General features: G+C 49.4%; 1 protein-coding gene across 3 annotated transcripts in view; it reads left to right on the forward strand.

Moving 5' to 3' along the window:
* Positions 1-21,369, forward strand: part of wwox (WW domain containing oxidoreductase) — a 135,973-nt gene that overhangs the window by 10,389 nt on the left and 104,215 nt on the right. For all 3 annotated transcript variants that reach the window (XM_035536298.2, XM_035536297.2, XM_035536300.2), the window contains exon 5: positions 405-511. In XM_035536298.2, coding sequence (XP_035392191.1) covers positions 405-511 — 107 coding nt within the window. The remainder of the gene's footprint in view (positions 1-404; positions 512-21,369) is intronic.

Here is a 21,369-nt window from a genome sequence, read left to right on the forward strand (position 1 = left end):
TCCCTGAAAGTGTTCGTGGTCCAATTTCCAGTTTTATCACTGCAGGAGCTGGTGGCTGGTGAGGGCTTCCGCTACGTTAAGCGGCTCATTCTGATCAGCGGCGAGCCGCGTGATTAAGCAGTCGTGAGGGGAGCCCGTGGGGGCGGAGGAACTGCAGATATGGCTTTCAGCTCCTTCCCTGTTCCCTCTCCTCCACTCCGTTCAGTCCCAGCAGAGAGAGAGCGAGAGAGCGAGCGCCGCATCGATAATGGGAGAGAACATTGATCGCAGCGTTATCTGAACAAGAAGACTAATCGCAATCATGTCATTTGACTTCCTCTGACACTCTCTCTGTCTCTTGCGCTCTCTCTCTCTCTCTCTCTCTCTCTCTCTCGCTCGCTCGCTTTCTTACTCTCTCACTGCAGGTTTTGAGACAGCACGGTCCTTTGCTTTGCATGGTGCCCATGTGATCTTGGCCTGCCGCAACAAAACCCGAAGCAGCAAAGCAGTTGGTCTGATCCTACAGGAGTGGGTGAGTGTGTTTATATATATATATATATATATATATATATATATATATATATATATATATATATATATATATATATATATATATATACACTATATATACACACACCCACACACACACCCACACACACCAAGATCAACTTCTGTGACCTCTTGGACCCAGACTGCAGTGAGAGAGAGCCCAGCTCTGCACTGGTAGCACTACACGGGACACCTCTACAGGTGAAGATCAGGCCTCAAATTCCTGAAAGCATCACTGTGTTAAAATAATTGCACCCCCATCACAAGCTTGCCAGAAACATCTATACTGCAACGCTTTTGGGAGGCTCACCCTAGATCGTACGTCAGAACGTAGTTATCGGTAGCCTTGCACACCAGTCCATGCTACCCCTTTGTATGCAGATATACATTTCGCTTTAGAAACCACAATCAGATGACTGCTGTAACCAGGTCTAGCCTCATAGAGCTGGTGCTTACGATTTATCCTAACTGGTGGCTGTGTCTGTGCGCCTGGCCTCTTGAGCCAGAATGCGGCACACGCTCGCGCTGAATCACACAATGTTTAGCGGTGAAACACCTCGTGCTGGCTTGCCGTCCCATGCAGCCAAAACTTGCTGCGGTTTTTGGCTTCCGCAAGCATGTGCTCCTGGGTCTTTGTGTTTAATATCGGGCTTCGCAGTTGCAGTTTGCTGAGGCAGGGCTTAAGCTACTCTGGTCTATAATTAGGCAGGGTTTTACTGAGGCAGGGCTTAAGATACTCTGGTCTATAACGAGGCAGAGTTTTACTGAGGCAGGGCTTAAGATACTCTGGTGTACAATGAGGCAGGGTTTAAGTGACTGGTTTGTGGTGCAGCAGGACTTTACTGAGGCAGGGCTAAAACATACTGGTCTGTGGTACAGCAAGGCTTTACTGATGTATAAATTAAGTGACTCCAGCCTATGGTGAGGCAGATCTCTGTGTTAATAGTGGGAGGAGAGTGTGAGGCCTGTGTGATAATTAACTCTGATTATTGCACTAATATTGTGGCAATCCTTACGTTCCCCTAGATTTATGACTGTGGGAAAATAAACAAATGAAATGTAGGTGCTGGAGCAGAAAGAATAAGCTATTACCAGCGCTGTAATTACAGCCATCCCGAGACTGAGAATTAGTTGATTAATTACGGGATGCCGATAGATTACAGGGGAATCTAAAGCGCTTTAAAGCAGCTGAAATGTTTAATTGAACAAAAGCCCTTCTCGGATAATTCGTCAGCTCAGACAGCTTCAAATCAAGGCATGTTTTAATAAATGTAGCTAGAACTGCTTGGAGGACTTTTACACATGCACGTTTGAACCACTCCGACGTTTTGCACACACCCCCACGAGCAACGCTCACCCTGGCCCTATAAAAGCTTCACACCCACACACACATACCCATACACATACACACACACACACACACACACACACACACACACACACACCACCAAATTCCACTAATCCAGTCAGAGCGAAGGATTCTGAGGCAGGAACAAAGAGCCTTTAGTGAAACTCCTCAATAATAACACTATTAACATTCTTTAATATATTTATGAAGCTTTTTAAGAACAAACTGACACACAGTTCCTGTTTTTGTTTCAGCTGACATTTGACATTTCAAGAGACCTTTAATTAACTTATCATGATGCTGAAAATGACTTACAGGAGCCTCCCGTCCTGACTATCGACTGGCTAAATAGCGTCAAAAGAAGAGGGGATCAAGCTTAAGATTCTCATTTTCTGATTAAGAATTGCGGGATTGGCTTTGGCTGGTCTGTCGCGCGCCTCCCGTGATGAGCGATGGGAGCAGTAATATCGGAGCGGATCTCCTCGGCCGGAGACACAGCCGCACACTTCAGCCCCCGTATTAATAGAGTCAGGAAAGGACTGTGATGAAGGAAATTAATCGTTAAAATGATGGATGAACTCTCCGAGTTCCCGCGCTTCTGTTAAGGTTATTTTGATAAAGATGTATATTTTGAAGTCACCTGGACAAAAGGTCACCGTGTGTACTTCCTAGGTCAGCTAGAGCTGACTTTAGTGTAGCGGTGGGCTAATCTTGATAACCCCGGACCCACAGTTGAGTGATCACGTTGCCTAACAGCATGCGTAAACTCAACCATGCAGCGTTGCAAATATATATTTAATATAGTGTGTGTATGTGTGTGTGTGTGTGTGTGGTTTATATATATATATATATATATATATATATATATATATATATATATATATATATCACACACACACAATCAGAGGGTTTATCCTCTCATACTGTACATCAGCTCTTTGTTAGCACCGTGTTCCAGATTTTGTGCATGGCGTCATGGTGACTGTGCGCACGCAGCTTGGATGCTGGCCTGACCGCTGATTACAGCCACCTGAAATGAAACAATGCTTTATTTTTAGCCCAGAGCCAGGTCTCCGGGTCTCAGCCGTGCGCTGCAGGTCCCTGCCTCCATGTATATGCGCTTAGTAATCACACTACAACATCCCCCCCCCCCCCCAATACGCTTACTAATCACAGCAAGGCAGCTTACATCTGTAAAAGCGCAGTGTCATGCTGAGTCGCCCTGTTTGGACACCCACGTCACCTGCCTCCCACACACGTTCTCAGAATCCAGTGTAGTCAGACTTGGCTTGAAAGGGGCTCACTCATTTTAACCTCTTGCGTATCTGTTTATCCATCTCTGGTTGCCAGTTGATCTGTAGCGAGAGCGGTTGCCAGATCATCTGGGGTTATCTACGCTGAGGCAAGGCTGAATGTTATCTAGGAGCCGCTCCGGGGTCTTTGTGAGGTGAGTGGTGGGGCCAGGGGGTGAACAGGAAGTGCCTGGTCATGCTTATCTGCCGGCTCATGTTTTCACCATCCTCCAATCCCACCGCGACCTCGGGTCCTGGTTCATGCACCGTACCCCCCCCTTTCCTGCTCAGCGCCGAGTTTCCAGCAGCTCAAACTGCTATCAAGACGTGAAGGGTGGCAGGAGGTCATTTGTGAGACGCATCATCCTTCCACGCGCTTGGCCGCAAGAAAAGAGAGGCAGGATGCGCGTGGAATGCGGGATAGGGGAAATGACTCCAGGCCCATGCGAGTGTACCTCTGCTGCGGGCAGCGTTGGCTCTGCTGGAGCGAAGGACCATGAATGAGCGGATGCTAACTGCGTGCGCCGTAGGTTCTCGACGGTTAGGGTTAGGAGAGGTCCGCACTGTGTGTGTTACGAGTTTGTTTTACAATTAGACTGCAGTTATTGGGGTTTACGAGGTTCAGTGGGTCGGGTTTTTATAGGGCAGGGATGAGGCCGCTGTAAAAGGGAACACGTGTGAGCATGACTGAGGGGGCAGGGCTATGCTGAGGCCACGCCCACATATCACAACACACCTCTTGAAGTGATGAGTAAGGGAGGTACAGAGGACCTCAGCAATGCTTTTGATCAAATGACTTGAAGCCAGACAAGTATGGCACTGTACCAAATGCAGATTTCTCAGAGAATCCTGCTCTCGCTTGTGTTCTCTTGGTATTCTCTTTTATGAGGTAGCTTCTCTCATAAACGAGGGTCAAACGGTCCTTTGTGTTGTGTGTGTGTGCGTGTGTGCCTGCAAGAGGGTGTGATTTTAGTTTTCTTGATTGTCTGTAAAATTCTGCTTATCTCGGAGTCTTGCTCCCCCGAGAGGGGTATAATGGAGTCTCCAGGTGGATGCTGTCCAGATCAAGGCTCGCCACTGATGACCAGAATAAAATAGCTGTTTTTTGGTTTTTTTTAATAAAATGTTTTTTTGTTTTTTTTTCCTACTTGTGTCAAAATGCTAATGAGGCGCTTTGTAATCGTGTTAATTGCCCGCGTAGCCTCGTGTTACCTTTTATTTATTTATTTATTTATTTGCTGGACACTATTTACAATGGAGAAGAAAATTAACATGGCTGGTGTCGGCTGCAGGTGTGTTGCGTTGGTAGGGTGTGCTTTGGAACCAATTAGGGCGAACCCCCCTCCCCACGGAGGCTTGCTGAGAGAGGGAGTAGAGAAAAAGTCAACCTTGTAATGTGTAAAAAGCACATTAACATTGAGGCAGACAGACAGGCCAGTGTAATTAGATAAGTGGCCATACTTAAGTTTGAACACGCGGTGCTCAGTGCAGGACTGTCCGCTCGTCAAACGCGCCTCTTTATTCACGAGAAGGAGCCGGGACGCTCGGAACACGGTGGCCTAATGAGCTCTTCACAAACAGATCTCTGCGCTGCTTTTAATCACTGCGGCACGTTTTATTTTCAGATGAGCCGAGGCTGAGGCGTCGCTCCTCCCCCCTCACCGATGAGTCTGGAAATTATACTATGATATAAAATAAGAGTGGAGTTTGAGGCTTTGAAGAGTAAGTGGGAAACAGGGAGAGAGAGAGAGAGAGAAACGGAGAGAGAGCAACAGAGCGCAATAGGGAGCGTACTGAAATAACCAGCGGAGGACATCTTAAAACCTAGAATTTCCAAGAGCTTGAGGTTAATCTCAGCACTGCGAGCATGTAGGAGTTTGAAGAAGGGAACGAGAGTGTCTCTATTTCAGGTGAATGAGAGTCCCTGTTTTAGGTGAAAGAGAGTTTCTCTGCTTCAGGTGAACGGGACTATCTGTTTCAAGAGGAGTGTCTGTTTCAGCTGAAAGGGTGTCTCTCTGATTCAGGCAAAAAGGAGTCTCTCTGATTCAGGAAAAAGGGAGTCTCTGTGTCCTGTTCTCTCAGCTCAGGCCTGCTGTTTGTGTCCCGGATGTGTGCAGGTGCATCAGATGTGGAGTGCCACGCCTCTCAGTCAGGGCAAAGGGAACCCAGAGCTGGGAGATGCCACCGAATGCCACTGAATGAGCCAGCGATTTAGTGCCGCAGCGCCGCCCCAGAGCATGCAAGTGCCGACACCCTGGTCGTGTTGATGTTCAGCTTTGGGTGGTGGCCTCGATCATGACTGAGGCTAGTAGATGGAGGAAGGAAGCGACACATTTTGAATGCTGAGTGTTAGAAGCGCTGAGTTACCCCCAGGATCAAACCCCTCACAATTGATGTGTTGGTGTGTGTGTGTGTGTGTGTGTGTGTGTGTGTGTGTGTGCATAAGTGTGGACATGTAAGGGAGACCTAGGGGAAAATATCCAGACAAAGATTCAGATTTTCATTTCAAAGAACACTTTTTTTTTTCTTTTTTCCAGTGGTAAATGATGAAGACATTATTTCCAAACATATGTCTGAGCACCCCCTCCTTCACATAACAAACAAGACCAAAACATTTGTCCAATTTGCACAGTATGTAGCATCTCTGGTCCCTGCAGAGGGCACTTATGAACCTGTTGATGATTTCCAACCCTTTTCTGCTATTCCCAGGATGAAAGACAGCTCAGCAGACGTTTCTCTACATATCAGTCGCGGTTCTTTCCTCTCCAGGGGCCAGGGGCCTTTCATAATGTATTCTCATTTTTCCCTGCTTTACCTGTTCCTCTGCATAACAGCCTCGGGTAGCTGGCGCTAAACTGGGCTGAACGAGAGACCGAGATCACAGTTTGTCCCTCCCAGGGCCTTTGCCATCGATCACGCCCGTACGCTGACACACACTCTTTATTAGGGAGCGCTTCGAGGGGTTAACACCGCCTCACTATTCCAGCAAGCTGCTGTCCAACCCTTAAACTGCTCTTGTGGAATCCAGGCTTTCCGTTTCATGAAGTACCTTCTCCTTTCCGTCTGTAGCTATTTGCTGATATAGACAGCGTATGGATTGGAGTTATATAGGTGTGGGGAATGTGGAGATGCACCATATGGTCATGGTGTCCTTGTAACAGGGTGCAGGCCATTCTCATCGTTACTATCACTTAGTAATGTAATGCGTGTTGTTGTTTTTCAGAGATTCATCACCAATTGGTCTGTAATTATTTTTAATGTTTGTAAATTAGGAAAATTAAGATCTAGCCCCAAAGGTTAATTATTAGACAAATAAATAGGAGCAGATGTAGTAGTATAGAGAAAATGGCTTTTCTGAAGATTATTAAGTGCATCAGTACTGCAGTACACCGTTCAAAGTGAAGACGGACCCTGACGAGCGTGTCCGAGCCTCACGTCAGCCTCTCTGCTGTAAACCCGTGCTGTCCGTCCCGGTGAGGCGCAGATGAGTAGCCGCTCTGCAGCCGAAACTCAGCCGAAACTCAGAGCGTCCGTAGGTGAAGTCGCATTGGAAACCATGTCTGTGTGCAGAAGGCAAATAGACGAGCGTTTCAGTTTAAGTGCTCATTTGCTTTTGATGGATTGAATAACGGGGCACATTTTATTTATTAAGAAGCATTTCCATGCCAAAAAAGAGACGGAACGCAGTATTCGGGAAAGGCCCTCAGACAAAGCGATCAGCGGCTGGATCCGAAGCCGGCGGTCCTGATGTTCTCAGGGAAGAGGTTTACAGCTTCATTTGCCTGGTGCACTCGCATACATCTTTAGCAGAGCGTAAACACTGCAGCTCCCGAATCAGTAAAAAAAAGAAGCTCCGTATATCACCAAGCTTACAAGATAATCCAAGTATCATTACAATACTGGCAAGCAGGGGAGTAGATTAAAAGCACCTTGTGTTTTTAGAGCTTCATGAATCAGGTAGATTATGGAGGGGATTAACTGGAGGAGGGCGAGACGTTGGGAGCAGATGTTGCGTGCTCTGGTCCCACACCTGCTTCACCTCATTGACTGACTGCAGAAGACTCACTTTTCCATGTAAAATCATGATGGCTTTTCTGGGTAGTTTTCTCGTGTTCCGCGCAGACTGACTGCACCCACAGAAATGAGAAGCTCTTCGGTCCAGTTCCGTTTTCTGTTGGCAGTCGTATCAGCGGTGCGCAGGGGCCTCGTGTGAATTCATTTGTTAAGTCACCAAGCGTTTGCGCTTGCTTTTAAGTCGAGTCGTTAATATTTCTTAGATTTCTTGGCTTCAGTTTATTAAATCCTATAAAACTAATCATCAGGCACCTCTGAAGGGATGGAGATGTGTTTATGAATGGACCGTGCATAATTTCAGTGTGTTCTGTGGTGCATGCAGCTGTCTGACAGTCTGTCATTAATCAGCGCTGTGTTAGCACACCCCATATGCATGTCACTGCCGCACATGTGAACCATAAACACGCGAGCACATTTCCATATTCAACCCCGTGCACCCAGCCTGAGCTTGTTTAAATGCTTCACCTTGTAAATGTGACTGTTTGTCACAGTTTTCCCGTTCCCTTTACTCCAATTAAGAACAACCTCAATTTGACACCCTGCTGGATAGTTGTTTGTTTAAACATAAATTTAAATACACGCGTTAAGCTTTTTTTTAATTTTTTTTTTTTTAATTAATTAATTTTTTTAAAGTGTACTGCATTTCTGTTGACTGGATCAGTTCTCAGAAACTGCGGAGGTTGTGGTAAGTGCCGTTGACGAACAGCTTGGCAGTATCGCACACTGCACCAGTCGCGCGCGCTCGCGCTCGTCCCCGCGGTCGCGCGCGCGAGCGCCGTGTCTTAACACGGCCGTGTTCGGCGGGCTCGGTGCTCGTCACGGGGGACCCTGCCTTAATCTGCCCGTTCCCCTCTCCACTAACGCGCACATTAAAGCAATATTGCCCCCCCGTCCCCAACAGGCCTCGGACACAATAACTGCGTTTGCTCGCTCTTCGGGAAACCCGCCCATGCGCCTGGCTCACCTCTGCGAGCCCCCCGTGCTCCTGGCCCGCAGTGCCGCACGGCCACAGGTCACCGAACAGGCGAGGGCTTTTTTTTTTTTTTTTTTTTCTTCTTGTCGTTTTCCCACCTTGTTTTTCTTTTCTTTTTTTTAAAAACCACCTTCTATCCCGGAGACAAAATGAGGGCTTAACCTGTAATGTGCCATACAGGTCCCCTGGTGGCTGTTGAGCTTTTAGTGGTGGGAAATTAGAGAGCTGCTGTCCGCCGTCGGCCTGTGTGGATGTGGGCGCGGCGTGAGCCTGCTCCTGAAACCTCAAGACGATGCACAAAGGGCTCCGGTGAAGTGGTTACTCTGTCTCGTCTTTCTCGCGGTCACATCTGCTCGTGAACCAACGCCGCACGTTTTTACGACTCAGCGGTGCGTTTATCCGCTGAGAAACGTGCGATCTTTCTGACCGATCGATCAGAAACATTTCTCAGCGAAATGTAACAGATTTCTACCTCTAAATATTTGCTCGCGTTGTGTTAAACTCTGTTCATACGCCCGCTCCTCCGGCCAGATCGCGCTCGTTCGTTTTCCGCACGACGGCCGGCACCTCCCCGCCGGTAGCCCCGCCTCCTCTCTCCGGCGCGGAGCTGACATGTGCTGACGGGTGTCTCCGCTTCTGGCTGATGTCAGCCCGGCGGGAGAGCTCCATCCCCTCCGCTCCGTCCGCCTCGCCGCCCCGCCCCGCCCCGCCCCGGCCCGGCCCGGCCCGGCCCGGCCTAGCCTCGTTTGTCCTCGCCCCTTGGCTCCCCAGCTGAAGTCCTGGCCGGCTCGTGTGTGCTTGTCTGCAGCACTCCCATTAATTCTTCACAGGGCCGTGATGAATAGTTTGTGTTTATTCACCGCTGCGGTCCCGCGTGCAGAATACGGGCCTTCTGAACGCATTATGCATTCATGCGCCGCGCCCGGCCCCCCTTACGTGTCTGGGTGGGCAGATCGCCTAGTCGGTAGTTTGGAGGTTATGTGGCAGCGGGTTTACAGCTGGTTCTTTCTGACACATGTACTAATGTGCTTAAAGGGACATGCCATTTCCACCTTAAAGGGACCCCCCCCCCCTCCACCTCAGATTTGTCTCCTCCATCACAGCACCGGCTGTAGATTCGAGGGCTGAGTTTTTCCAGGGCTCTTCGGAATCCTTCTTCCTAGATAAAGGAACGGATGGTGTTTGCGTGGGTAAAGGCCGCGGGGTCGTCTCCGGGCGCCGGCCTGGCTCATAGGGCCACCTCTCCCTGGGCTGACAGGAGAGCGGTAGAGGAGGAAGCTCGCCCTCGTAGCCTCTGTCTCTCTTTATTGGCTGCGGTAATTGACATATCCTTGTCATTTATAATCATCTGCGTCGCTCCAAAGTTAATTGCTTCCCCCTCTGCATTTGCATGAGGCTCACCTCTGAAGGGCATAGCCACCCATTAATATTGTGTCATGATGAATTATCACAAATAAAGCCCAACATATTGATTAATGATAGCTGCCGGCTGCTCGCTCGCAGACTGAGAAAACACTGGGCCAGTTCTTTAGAGAGAGAGAAATGAGGGAGGGATGGGATATGGTGGAGTGGATAGTGGCTGGCAGTGGTGATTGGGTACCGTCGGGGTCAAGGGTCAGGGTCAGGGTCATGGAGAAGCTCCTGTATGAACTTGCAAGGGTTGATTGCTATGGACGCTCCATTTTTTCGGAATATGCAACTGGGATTCGACATTTGACTAACGAAGTTCCAACTGGGAGAGGCGAGCAGCAGCCTCAGAGATGGCCCTGCTTCCCTGTCTCCCCCCACGCCTGTGTTAGCCCTCTGACCGGATGGCACTCCATTAAACCGCAGCTAAGCTGTAGGGCCCCGTGATAGGTGCTCGCCACACACTGAAATGATCATCAATCCTCTGATGACTGAGGCCACTGGCAGCCATAAAGATGGCAGTGTGGCAACCCCCACTGCAACAATGTTTTGGCTCTAGGTTAATGTTAATGACGCCTACTAGAGGAAAAAACCTACACGATGGGAATGAAATGTCATCTCGACCTGATAAAATATCGTTTTAAGCTCCCTAGAATAACGACGAACATGGTTTTTGGATCTGAACTTTTATCCGCCGTTAAGACGGGACCGATCCTGCGCGCTCGTGTTGCTTAATGCACTTGTTTGGCTATTTTGTACGTGCATGAAGATCTTTGTGTGCGTCGCTGTCACTCCCGTGATGAATGCGGCTCATTATTCAGAGCTCGCCTGCCGGACGTAAGCAGAGGCGAGGAAATGCAGAGGTGTCCAGCCAGGAAGTTGCGAGACTCCGAGTTCCTCTCATTAACCGCGTCCCACCAGGGTCATAACGCATGGCCCGAAATGCACAATGAGTCTTCGGAGGAGGGGTGTATTCTAATGAAGCAAGCATCCCCAAAGTCATTTCAGATATTGGCATGGGCCGGAGAGAGGAGAAGGGTCCGGGGAATAGCTAACGGGATCTCATTTCCTCCGCCGAAATATTCCAGGTTGTGTGTTAAAGAGCCTTCACTTCGTTAAGAGCGTAAAAGAGGCACTAATTTAGCAGGTGGAGAGGAACAGCAAGATTGGGCAGGAATTCCTAAGCGGCAGCTGAACGGTATCTGTGGGCCTGGAGCACCTCCCAACATCAGAGAAGAGGTCGGGTACTAATGACTGAGAAGAGACGGCGAGAAGGAGACTCGGTCCTGAGTTTTGTTGATACTGACCTTTACAAGCCAGTTTTAGGGACGCGCTTGTCCCTGCCGCATGGACACCGAGGCAACCCCTTCAATCGCTGCCAATGAAAAGGAGGAGTGGCTTCAGAGGACAAGAAGAGACGCGCACCTTCCCGCCGCTTTCCCACAAGTCCCTTTTCCCAGGAACGCTGGCTCACTGTGGCCAACGTGTGTCGTCCACCCACGCGCGCTTTGTCCTTGCGTACGAGTCTGAGCGCCCATTAGAAACCGTTTGAAATCGGCGAACCCGCAGAGAGTCCGGAGTCGCGCTCTAATCCGTTCCGAAGTCTGCCTTTCCCTCTGCCACACCCTCCATCCACCCTCTCCTGAGCCTTGGAGCGAGGGGGCCCGAGCCGCCGCCTCATCCATCACTCTGCGCTTGAGCCCTTCCTCTTTTTTTTTTGGGGCAGGAAGGAGAGGAGCAGCACTTTCCTCATTCCTCCATCCCTGGGCTCTTAACCGCGAGGCCTGCGATGGATGCAGCCGGCGGAATTAATTGCACCCTGTTACTGGCGATCAGCAAGTTTGCGCGCGGCGCATGCTGTTCCGCCATATGGCTGCCCACTAGGTGAAGAGTTTGATTAATGTTTCCGACGCCCCAATTTTTCTCTCTTTCGGCTAATAGCTGATCCCCAGTCACGGGGAAGCCCTGCTTGCACGTATCTTTTGTTCTGATCTCCCTGCAGCTCACTCCTGGCTTCCACGTCGCACATGCCACGCGGCGTAATCAATGGCAGGACTTTCTTATATTGCAGTGCGTTGCTTTTGCGTGCTTTGTTTGGATTCACAGATTTCCAATTGTCCGGCGCAAGTCTTTCTTAGTCTTTTTTGGTTATTTATTTTGTAAAACATGAACACTGGAATGTACATGACAGTTGTCATTTGGGTAGCTTTGTTGTCTGCGTGCGCTGTAGCGTTGTGCAAATGACCAGCCTCCCCCCTGCCACTGTTATGTTGCTCTTCTGGTTCAGTTAGATTTTGTGAGTGTGGCGTTCTTCATGTGTAAGAAAGTAGCTCCCTCTTGCTGTTTTCTTCAAATGTTTGAATGTAATCAAATTCTAATTTTCGAAAAATCCATAATCAAAGTAGTGACCTTATTTTTGTAAAATGTATTTTGAACTTTAAACGTAGTGTAGAAAATGCTCTTCTGTTTATTTTTGTTTATTTTGTCTACAGTCAGAGGTCTGGAAGCAGCTCTCGGATTAAAGAGGTGCTCTGCTTCAGTTTATGGTGGTATTTTGTGAAGCGACATGATGATAAATCACCAGTAGCAACAGAATCTTCTAAATGAGAGTCTCTCTTCTATATTTACTAAGGTAGTGCTGGTTGTGTTTTTTTTTTTTTTTTAAGTATTTAAAAACTTTCAAAAAGCCCCACATCTGATAATACATCAAAAGGTTGATTTGGTTCCTTTCACATTTACACACACACGCACGCACACACACACACACACACACACAATAGAAATATATTTCCCACTTTCAGCCATGGTGTTGGTCTTTAGAAGCAAAAGCCGTGTTCCATTTCCCCTCCTGTGGCGTTTTCTGGGCTGCGTGGGTCGGGGCAGGTGAGCAGGAGACTCCTTGACCCTGCCTGCCCCCGGCAGCGCTTAGCGTGCCAGGCCACCGTGTCTGAGAGTGCCACTGCTGGAGCACGGCTAAAGGCTGACAAACGACAGAGAACTGACGGACAAGAAGGGTGAAGCAAGGAGCGAGACTTTTTTTTTAATCCAAAATATTCTCTCTCTCGCTTTCTTTTTCCTGGAAGGTGTGTGTGTGTGTGTGTGTGTGTGTGTGTGTGTGCGCATACTCTCACACACAGTTCTTCCAGAAAAATTCTTTATTCCAGCATTTTTATTTATTTTTTTGCCTGTACTGCTAATTTTGCATGCATAAACCCAGAGTGCGAGGACCAACCTTAGTTTTCAGGCGGGAGGCCTCCTGTGTGCGTCTCTGTCTTTCTCTCTTTATGCAAAGTTCTGACTGTCTTTGTGTCTCCCTCATTAACTGTGGTAGCGCTTCTCCACTCCAATGTGGCCCAGTAGGGCTTTTTTGAGAATGGGAATCTGGCAATGGCTTCTCCTCCAGCACCTCGTGCTCTCCAGAAGCTTCTGCTCGGCACGGTAAATCTCCCTGATTGTGCTGTGTACCCCTACACTGATGGGGGTGTTACCAAGGTGGTCAACTCTCCAAAGAGCCACTCGGAATTGCAAATGGTGGCCATAACTCAAATGTAATGCAGATCTTTGCATGGATGGCCAGTCATTCCTCTCCATTTGGACCATATGGGAGAGCGAGCCAGGACAGGGGGCTGGCAGGGAGCTTGAGCAAGGAGGGTTGTTATTGTGTCTGAGCAAACTTGGCTATCTGTTTTTATTTTGGAGAGGATGAAGGATTGTGGAACAAAGGGGAAGGCGATAGAGAGAGATTAGGCGGTCCAACCTTCGGCGGCAGAAACCCCCGAACAGGAGAACGCGCTCCATATCAGTCACTGCGCAGGCTCCTCCGAAGCTGAAGGGGACGAGACGGAGTCTTATTGAGCCCGTGGGTAATCCCGAACCTGTCAGAGTCCGAGGGAGGCGCACCACTCCCGGTGCATGGGACATGGAACTTCGGGCGCGCTGGGAGGCCGACTCGGGGCCGTGTGTCCTGTCTGCCCGCCGGGACCGGAGGTAGGAGGGTGGGACGAGTGCAGTGATCGCACAGCATGCGCCGAACAGTTTTGTGGATGCAAATTTCAGTCCCTCCTATTATTTTAATAATCTGCGTTTTACTGCTTTCGCATGGATCATTTGTTTGCAAACCAGGTTATTTCGCCAGGGAGGCTCGGGGGTAATTTCATGCTTTAAAGCATTTATACCTATAACTTAATGAGGAAAATGCGTGTTGTTTTCTGTAATATGCAGTGAAAAATTGGACTTTCTGTTCCTCAACCGAAGGTGTTTATTCTTCCCAGTTGCTACTCCCTCACTGTCTTGTTGGGAGTGTAAAATTAGCCCAGTGTCTTTTATATATTTCACCAGCTCTGTGCAATTGGCCTTGTTATTGTCTCTGATCTCCTTCTGAAGCCGGGGGGTCATGCAAGGCTCCCCTCCTCTCCTCAGTCTAGGCACGGCTCGGCCGGAGACTCGGACCCGCCGCCCGGTCGAACTCGATTTGCACCAGAGATGATTCAATTTGTGCGCCGATGGAAGGCGGGCGCTGATGATCTTCTGAGCGCGAGCCCGATTACCCAGCGAGCCTCGGCAGGCTGATCTTAATGCACTTACCGCCGCGGCGGAGACGAAGAAGGCTGGATGTCCGCGTCGCCGCGTCTGCTGGCATCTCCCTTATTCCTCTCTCACCAGATTCCTCCGATGGTCTCCTCTGCTGCCAAATCGAATTAGGGCGCATGAATTAAAGCAATAACACAATTTGTTTACAACGCATCATTTATTTCCTGTCAAGCAGCGTTCCACCAGTAGGCTACGGCTCCCTGACCTGTGACCTTGTCACGGTTCGCGCGGTAAATGTATTACATTGTTCTGTGAACTCTGTGGTTCTGTTGGGAGTGCTGGTATTAAACATGCATGATGGTGGCACAGCCCAGTCAGGCCTAGTCCTCCAGCCTACCTCCCTGCCCTGTCTCTCCTAATAGCCTTTTATTTTGTTTTGATTGCATTCTGTTCAGTTGTCTTGATGAATATGGAGTGGCCGTATAATTAAGTCACCCTGTGTGTCTACAACATAGTGCAGTTCTCGTTATTAATTTAAAAATGCGTTACGGAAAGACGTCTGCCAGTGTAGAGACAAAGTAGAAAACATTTGAAGAAGAGATCTAAAATAGTGTCTCCTTTTTAGCTCAAATACATTTTCTTTATTTCAAAGTAAATATATTTAATTAAATTTAATGTGATTTTTCTTTGGAGCAGACAAATAAAATGGCATGGATTTAAGATCATTATATTTGCTCTTGTTTTTTGTTTTTAAACATTCTATATTTGTATAAGATCAGTCATCAGTAATTTTGTATGGGTAAATGTAAAAAAGGATGAAATATAGGATGTTCCTCGGTAGTATAGTCCATAACCTTAATGGCTGATGCTCATTTCCAGCTCCTTCACTTTTCCGGCGGTGTTTTCCAAAGCGGAGGCTTGGCCGAAGCCCCGGCGGGCGGGCAGGAACACGGCCGCCTTCACAGGCCGCCCCTTCCTGCCCCCGCAGATGGAGAAACGCGGGAATGATTTCTTTTTCTCCACAGAACTTTGGCTCGTCGAAAGCCGCAGAGCGGAACGATCCAAAACTTGATTTGAAACAACACGGTCATCGAGAGAGAAGCGTGTAAAAAAGAAAAGAAAAAGGAAACTCATTATTCCGGGAGGGCAGGAGCAGCAGTTTGCTGACATTAACAATATGACGTTTTGCTCAAGCACAATGCGATTTAGCTGCTACAGACTTCATTTGGATCTAACACAGGCAAAGGGATCAGCCTTAAAGCTTCTGCCCCTGTCCAGCAAATGACATACAGAGAGAATGAGACAAAAAAAGAAACCTGCAGAATTGCAAAACACACCCAGTGTAAATATGTAATTGGTGGAGCTTATTTCTGCATGTGAAATATTGGGGAGCAGCAGGCATTGCATTAATGTCTGGTTGTTAGGATATCGGAAAACATGGCAGATGTGTTGGTAAATTTTTGCACGGTGAGCAGATCTGGGCGAGGGCTGGGCAGAATCGAGAGTAAATCTCTCAATAGCGCCGGCGATAAAGACGCATTATTTCAATCTACATCATTTTTTGATGCAAATCTAATTTCTCCCCGTAGTGCAGGCAGCAGAGCGGGAGCGAGAGGGGAGCGTTGGAGAGGAGCGGGGCTCTGTGGGAGGTCTGAGGCGGGCCCGGCGGCCGGCTGAGGGCCAAGTGCGGTTGTGGGGCTCTCCGAGGGTTGTGTCACGAGCAAGCAGGGCTTGGTTATTTCATTCCTCTAGTGCCTGTACGTGTGCAGGTGCATGGCTGTTTAGTCTACCAAAAGCAGACTTAACAGCCTTGTCAGTTGAAAGACACACACACACACCCTCAAACTCCACAGGCGAACTTTTATTAGCAACTTTTATTAGGAAATTGCTTTTATTTACTATGCTAGTGAACAGTGAAAATCTTTTCTGTCTCATTTTCACTGGTTGTTTTCAACGTTTAAAGAATACAATATTTTCAATAAGTGCACACGCACGCATCACTGCGTGTTGTGTTATTCTCCTCTGTTAACCTCCTCCTCTGTATGCCATGTTTGAGAGGTTCGGTAATTAACACATTTAAATCATATAGACCAAGCAAACACTTTAAACAAAAGTATGTGTGCAGCTGTGTGCGCACGTGTGTGTGTGTGTGTGTGTGTGTGTGTGTGTGTGTGTGTGTGTGTGTGTGTGTGTGTGTGTGTGTGTGTGTGTGTGTGTGAGAGAGAAAACGTGGTGGGTGTGCTTGTACGCGTGTTCACCCTTTTTTTAGCCCGAGAATCATTCCGTGTGCTCCTTTCTCGTCCATATTTCCCAGTGCTTGATTTGTAACTTGATTTCAGGAGAGGGAAAACCTGTAGATTATCTGCCTTTCATTAGGAAGGGAGAGAGAGAGCGCCCAGCCCGTCGGAGGGAAAGAAGAAATCAATTTAATATAGACTTAACTTGGGGAAATTGCATATTCTCCTTCTATGTGCTGAGCAGGCACTTTCTGCCAGTGCTCAGGAGAGCCTGGCCTCTTTATTAATTGCGCTGTGTGCGCGCGCGTGTGCCTGCGCTTGGGTGCACGCTTGTGTGGAAGCTTGTTTGTGGGCTGGGGTGGGCTTTTGCCTTTCGCATCGTCTTGCCTTGGGCCGAGGAAAAAGCCAGGGTCAGGCAAGAGGAGGAAAGAAGGGATGTGAGAGGGGAGAGAGAGAGAGAGAGAGCGAGAGAGCGGAAGAGGGAGTGCAGGGGATGGAGTGAGCGTGGCGGAGAGAGAGAAAGGGAAGGTGCAGTAATTAGCCGTTTCCACAGGGCTTGAATAGCGGGGGTGGCCCAGGTGGAGAGGAGATTGGTGGGTATTTATGAACGAACGTCATAATTGTGACAGGATGATATATGGAGCACCAACACTGCCCAGTTCTCTCTTCTTTTCCCCAGCTTTAAAAAAAAAAAAACGTGATAAAATACAGTCTTAAAAGTTGATGACCAATTTTGTGTGGTCAGGTCATCACAAGGTCACTGAAATTTTCTGCTGTTTCTTTTTCTTCTAAAAACAGAGCAAAAAGAAAAGACTCCGCAAAGACAAACAATGAGGCAGCTAAACGAGGCAGTCAAAGTCATTTCATTAGTTGCTTTTAGGAGGCATCCTCTCATAAAGCTGCTCCCCCTGTGTGATCTCCTCCCCTCTCCTTCTGCTGTTCTCACTCTGTTTTGCATGCACATGCACATAAACATACAAATAATTTTTCCTCCCAACAGCATTTTAAAAATACATTCAGTGCAAAACTTTTTTTTTTCATGTGCGCAGCCAGACTGTAGCGCGAGCGCGTGCGTGCGTGCGGTTTTATCAGCGTGGCGTGTAGGGCGCGGGGCGAGCCAGCACCCGGGTCTACAGCGAGCTGCAGAAGGCCTGTCCCCTCACCGCACTGATAAGAAGAACAGAGGGAAGTGGACACAGCATTGTTGTTCACCGTGTCGTGCTCTGCGAGACACGCAGGTCTGCACCCAAACCTGCAGGCCGCCGATTAGCTGGTGTACACGGGCTCCTGTGTCCCAGGAGTAGGGCTGAACCCAGAGTGAGCTGTCCTCCAGCTCAGTCTCCTGAGTCTCGTCCTCCAGCTCAGTCTCCTGAGTCTCGTCCTCCAGCTCAGTCTCCTGAGTCTCGTCCTCCAGCTCAGTCTCCTGAGTCTCGTCCTCCAGCTCAGTCTCCTGAGTCTCGTCCTCCAGCTCTGTCCTCAGACTGTCCTCCACCTCTGCTCTCAGTCTCGTCCTCAGACTGTCCTCCACCTCTGCTTTCAGTCTCGTCCTCCACCTCTGTCCTCAGACTGTCCTCCACTTCTGTCCTCAGACTTTCCTCCACCTCTGCTCTCAGTCTCGTCCTCCACCTCTGTCCTCAGACTGTCCTCCACTTCTGTCCTCAGACTGTCCTCCACCTCTTCTCTCAGTCTCGTCCTCCACCTCTGTCCTCAGACTGTCCTCCACCTCTGTTCTCAGTCTCGTCCTCCACCTCTGCGCTCAGTCTCGTCCTCCACCTCTGTCCTCAGACTGTCCTCCACCTCTTCTCTCAGTCTCGTCCTCCACCTCTGTCCTCAGACTGTCCTCCACCTCTGCTCTCAGTCTCGTCCTCCACCTCTGCTCTCAGACTTTCCGCCCCCTCTGCTCAGTCTCGTCCTCCACTGTTTGCCCACTCAGCACTTAGCTCAAAGTTAGCCAGACGAGGCCTCTCGCTCCACTCACACCTTGCCTCTTGTGCCCTTGAAGAGATGTGGGCTTGTCAGACTCCTCATAAAATTCCTGAATGATTTCGTTCATGTATTCTCCACCTTTTTTCTTTCTCTCTCTCTCACTCTCTCTCTTTATCTCTCTCTCTCTCTCTCTCTCTCTCTCTCTCTCTCACTCTTTCCTTCTTCCTCTGAAACCTGGCCATCTGTCTAATTGTTCACCTCTGTCGCTTTAATGCTTCTACAAGCCTTTTTCCCCTCCTCTTTCCAGGCAATAAACTTTATTTTCTTCGCAAGACTTCAATCTGCAGAGAAAAGCAGGGGTCCGAGCCCTCACTTTCTCTCTGCAGGTCCTCTCGCCCAACCCAGCTCCCCTCTCTCCTCTCCTCTCCTCTCCTCTTTCCTCTCTCCTCTCCTCTCCTCTCTCCTCTCTCCTCTCTCCTCTCCTCTCCTCTCCTCTCCTCTCCTCTCCTCTCTTCTCCTCTCTTCTCTCCTCTCCTCTCCTCTCCTCTCCTCTCCTCTCCTCTCCTCTCCTCTCTCCTCTCCTCTCTGGAACAAGCTGTTTGCAATGGAAATCTTCTTTCTAGAAATATTGGGCGAATGGAAAACAGTAGTTGACGCTGAATTTAAAAAAAAACCTCATTTCTTATAAGCTGTTGGAATGGCACAAAAAAAACCCCTAGTGCATAAGTCTGAGAATGATTGTATGCATGTGAAATCTCAGGCTCTGTTTTCTTCTGGCTTGATTGCGTGGTTGGGACTGCCTCAAACATGCATCCCATGTTCCCGTTCCTTAATGAAAAGCGTATTTGTCTGGGAGCCAGCTGACTTCGGGGACGCCGGGGCATCTTCAATTCAGCTCTCTTCTATTTCCTGTCCCAGTCCCTTTCCATCTCTCTGACTTCCTCTTCATCATGCGCATGATAAATCGCGTGGCCCTGCGGTAGGGGGTGGGGGGTGGGGGGGGTGGTCCCGGCGTCCCGGGGGCCGCCTGCGGCATCACTGTAAAAATAAACCTGTTTGTCGCCTCTCCATCTCACATTTATCAAATCGTTTGCTAGCGCTATTTCAGCTGCAGCTAAACCCTGCCGAACCGGTCCGTCTCCCTGGGAGCGTAGCCGTGAGGAGTCACACACCGCCTCCGTGCCCAGCGGGGAGAGGGAACAGCCACGAATTCCACGCGCCTCTGTGACAGCGGGATTACTTGTCGGTGACGCGGCTGGCTCTCCTCTGGGCCGAAGCACGTGTCATGTTCTCGGAGATCTCTCGCCGCGGCTGCCTCCGACGAGGCCCGACCCGCCGTGGCCGTCACACTCGCATGCCGAGAGCGAGCTTCCCGCCACCCGGCGCGCCTCTGAGGCGTCGTCTGAAGGAAAGGCGTCCCCTTTCGCGGGACGTGGTTGTCCCCGCTAACTAGTCTTCCGCCAGCACTTGTTCCTGGACATCTGCTTCGTTTCAGAGTGTCATGTACCGTTAGTCTCCCAAACCGCAGACGTGAGAGAGCTACGCGCTGCGCTAGAGAGTAGGCATAACTAACGGACGGCGGAGGGGCTCGGAGCGGCAGGCGGAACGCGTTTCCACGGTTATGTGAGCTGACAGTGCTCCTGGGGGAGGGAGCGGGACAGCCCAGCCCGAAGACGCCCCATATTCCCAATCCCAGAGAGGCAGAGCGGGGAAATCCAGCCTCGCTGTCCTCTCCGTTGCTCCTTCTCCTTTCTACTCTCTCTCTCTCTCTCTCTCTCTCTCTCGCTCTCCCCCTCTCTCATGAAGAATAATCTTTCTCCGGGCCGTTTGTCTGCTGTGTGTGACCATGGCCCCTGCTCGCGTCCCGTAGCCTCACACAGGAGAGCAGGCCTGCCAGCCCAGCCTGGGCACACGTGTCATATGGAAATGTTCTATTGGCTTTTTCATATGATTTAGCTTTTGAATGGAGGGGGAGGGGGAGGGGGGTGGGGGGGTTAGCAGCCTGACAAGGTCCCTATCACGCACGGCCCCAAATAGATAAATGGTTTTTGGAGGGGCCCGGTAATTTATCTATGACAGTGCGCTGCTCTGTGCTGCGCTCCTGTTGATTGCTGGCGCTCGGCGAAAGCTGTAAAGAGAGGGATGCAGGGAGCGCGGGTATTCTTAATCGCCCCTGCTAATGGACAGCAGCGGAGAGTTAATGAGAGAGGTGGAGGGAGAACGGCAGAAAGAGCATGAGGGAGGGAGAGCGAAACCGCTCGAGAGACGACTTCAAATTCTGGCAAACGGAAGCGACGTGAAGCGTGGGCGTCACGCTCGGGAGTGGTGGCGTGGTTTTGCCAGGGCTAACGCGCAGCACAGCTCCCATCACCCACGCTGCTCGTGGAAAACAGTCGTCTCATCTAGTCATTAGTCTTCATGTCTGCACTGGGTGTTTCGCACCAGCTGTTGTTTCTAGTGTTGCAGTGTTCACACAGAAGAGCATGACAACCATAGCTAATGGAGCCTGACAGAAAATAAGTCGCGCGCACACACACACACACACACACACACACACACACACACACACACACTGCACCCTGCAACTGTGTTGTTCTTCCAATCATTAATGTGATCAGACACTTTTGGTCAAGAGACTCCATCATGCATGACTTGATAAACATTTTTTATTTTTAATTTGCATCAGTGATATTTACAGCGCCTAGTCTCTTATTACCTGGGTAAGGTTCTTGTTGCCAGTGTTAACTAAACACACATTCATACACACGTACATATAGCCACAGTCTCAGTCCTGTTAGAATCAGACCAGAAAGTCAGTAAGACCTCCCCTCCTGTGCTCCATAACATCTCATAATCATTATCTTCAGTCCGTGTGTGTACGTGTGTGTGTTAGGCTGTCTCAGTAATGGACCACGAGATGCATGTTGAGATGCGTGTCGGACTGGAAAGCTCTCTGATCTTCTGTGTCCGAGTTCAGAGATTCCTGAACAGACGTGACTGAAGAAACCCTTAAAAGACATCATAGTACAAAACTATAACAGGCGCCAGTCAAGA

The sequence above is a fragment of the Electrophorus electricus genome, chromosome 4, assembly GCF_041902795.1.
Source record: "Electrophorus electricus isolate QZ-2024a chromosome 4, ASM4190279v1, whole genome shotgun sequence".
Lineage (NCBI taxonomy): Eukaryota > Metazoa > Chordata > Actinopteri > Gymnotiformes > Gymnotidae > Electrophorus > Electrophorus electricus.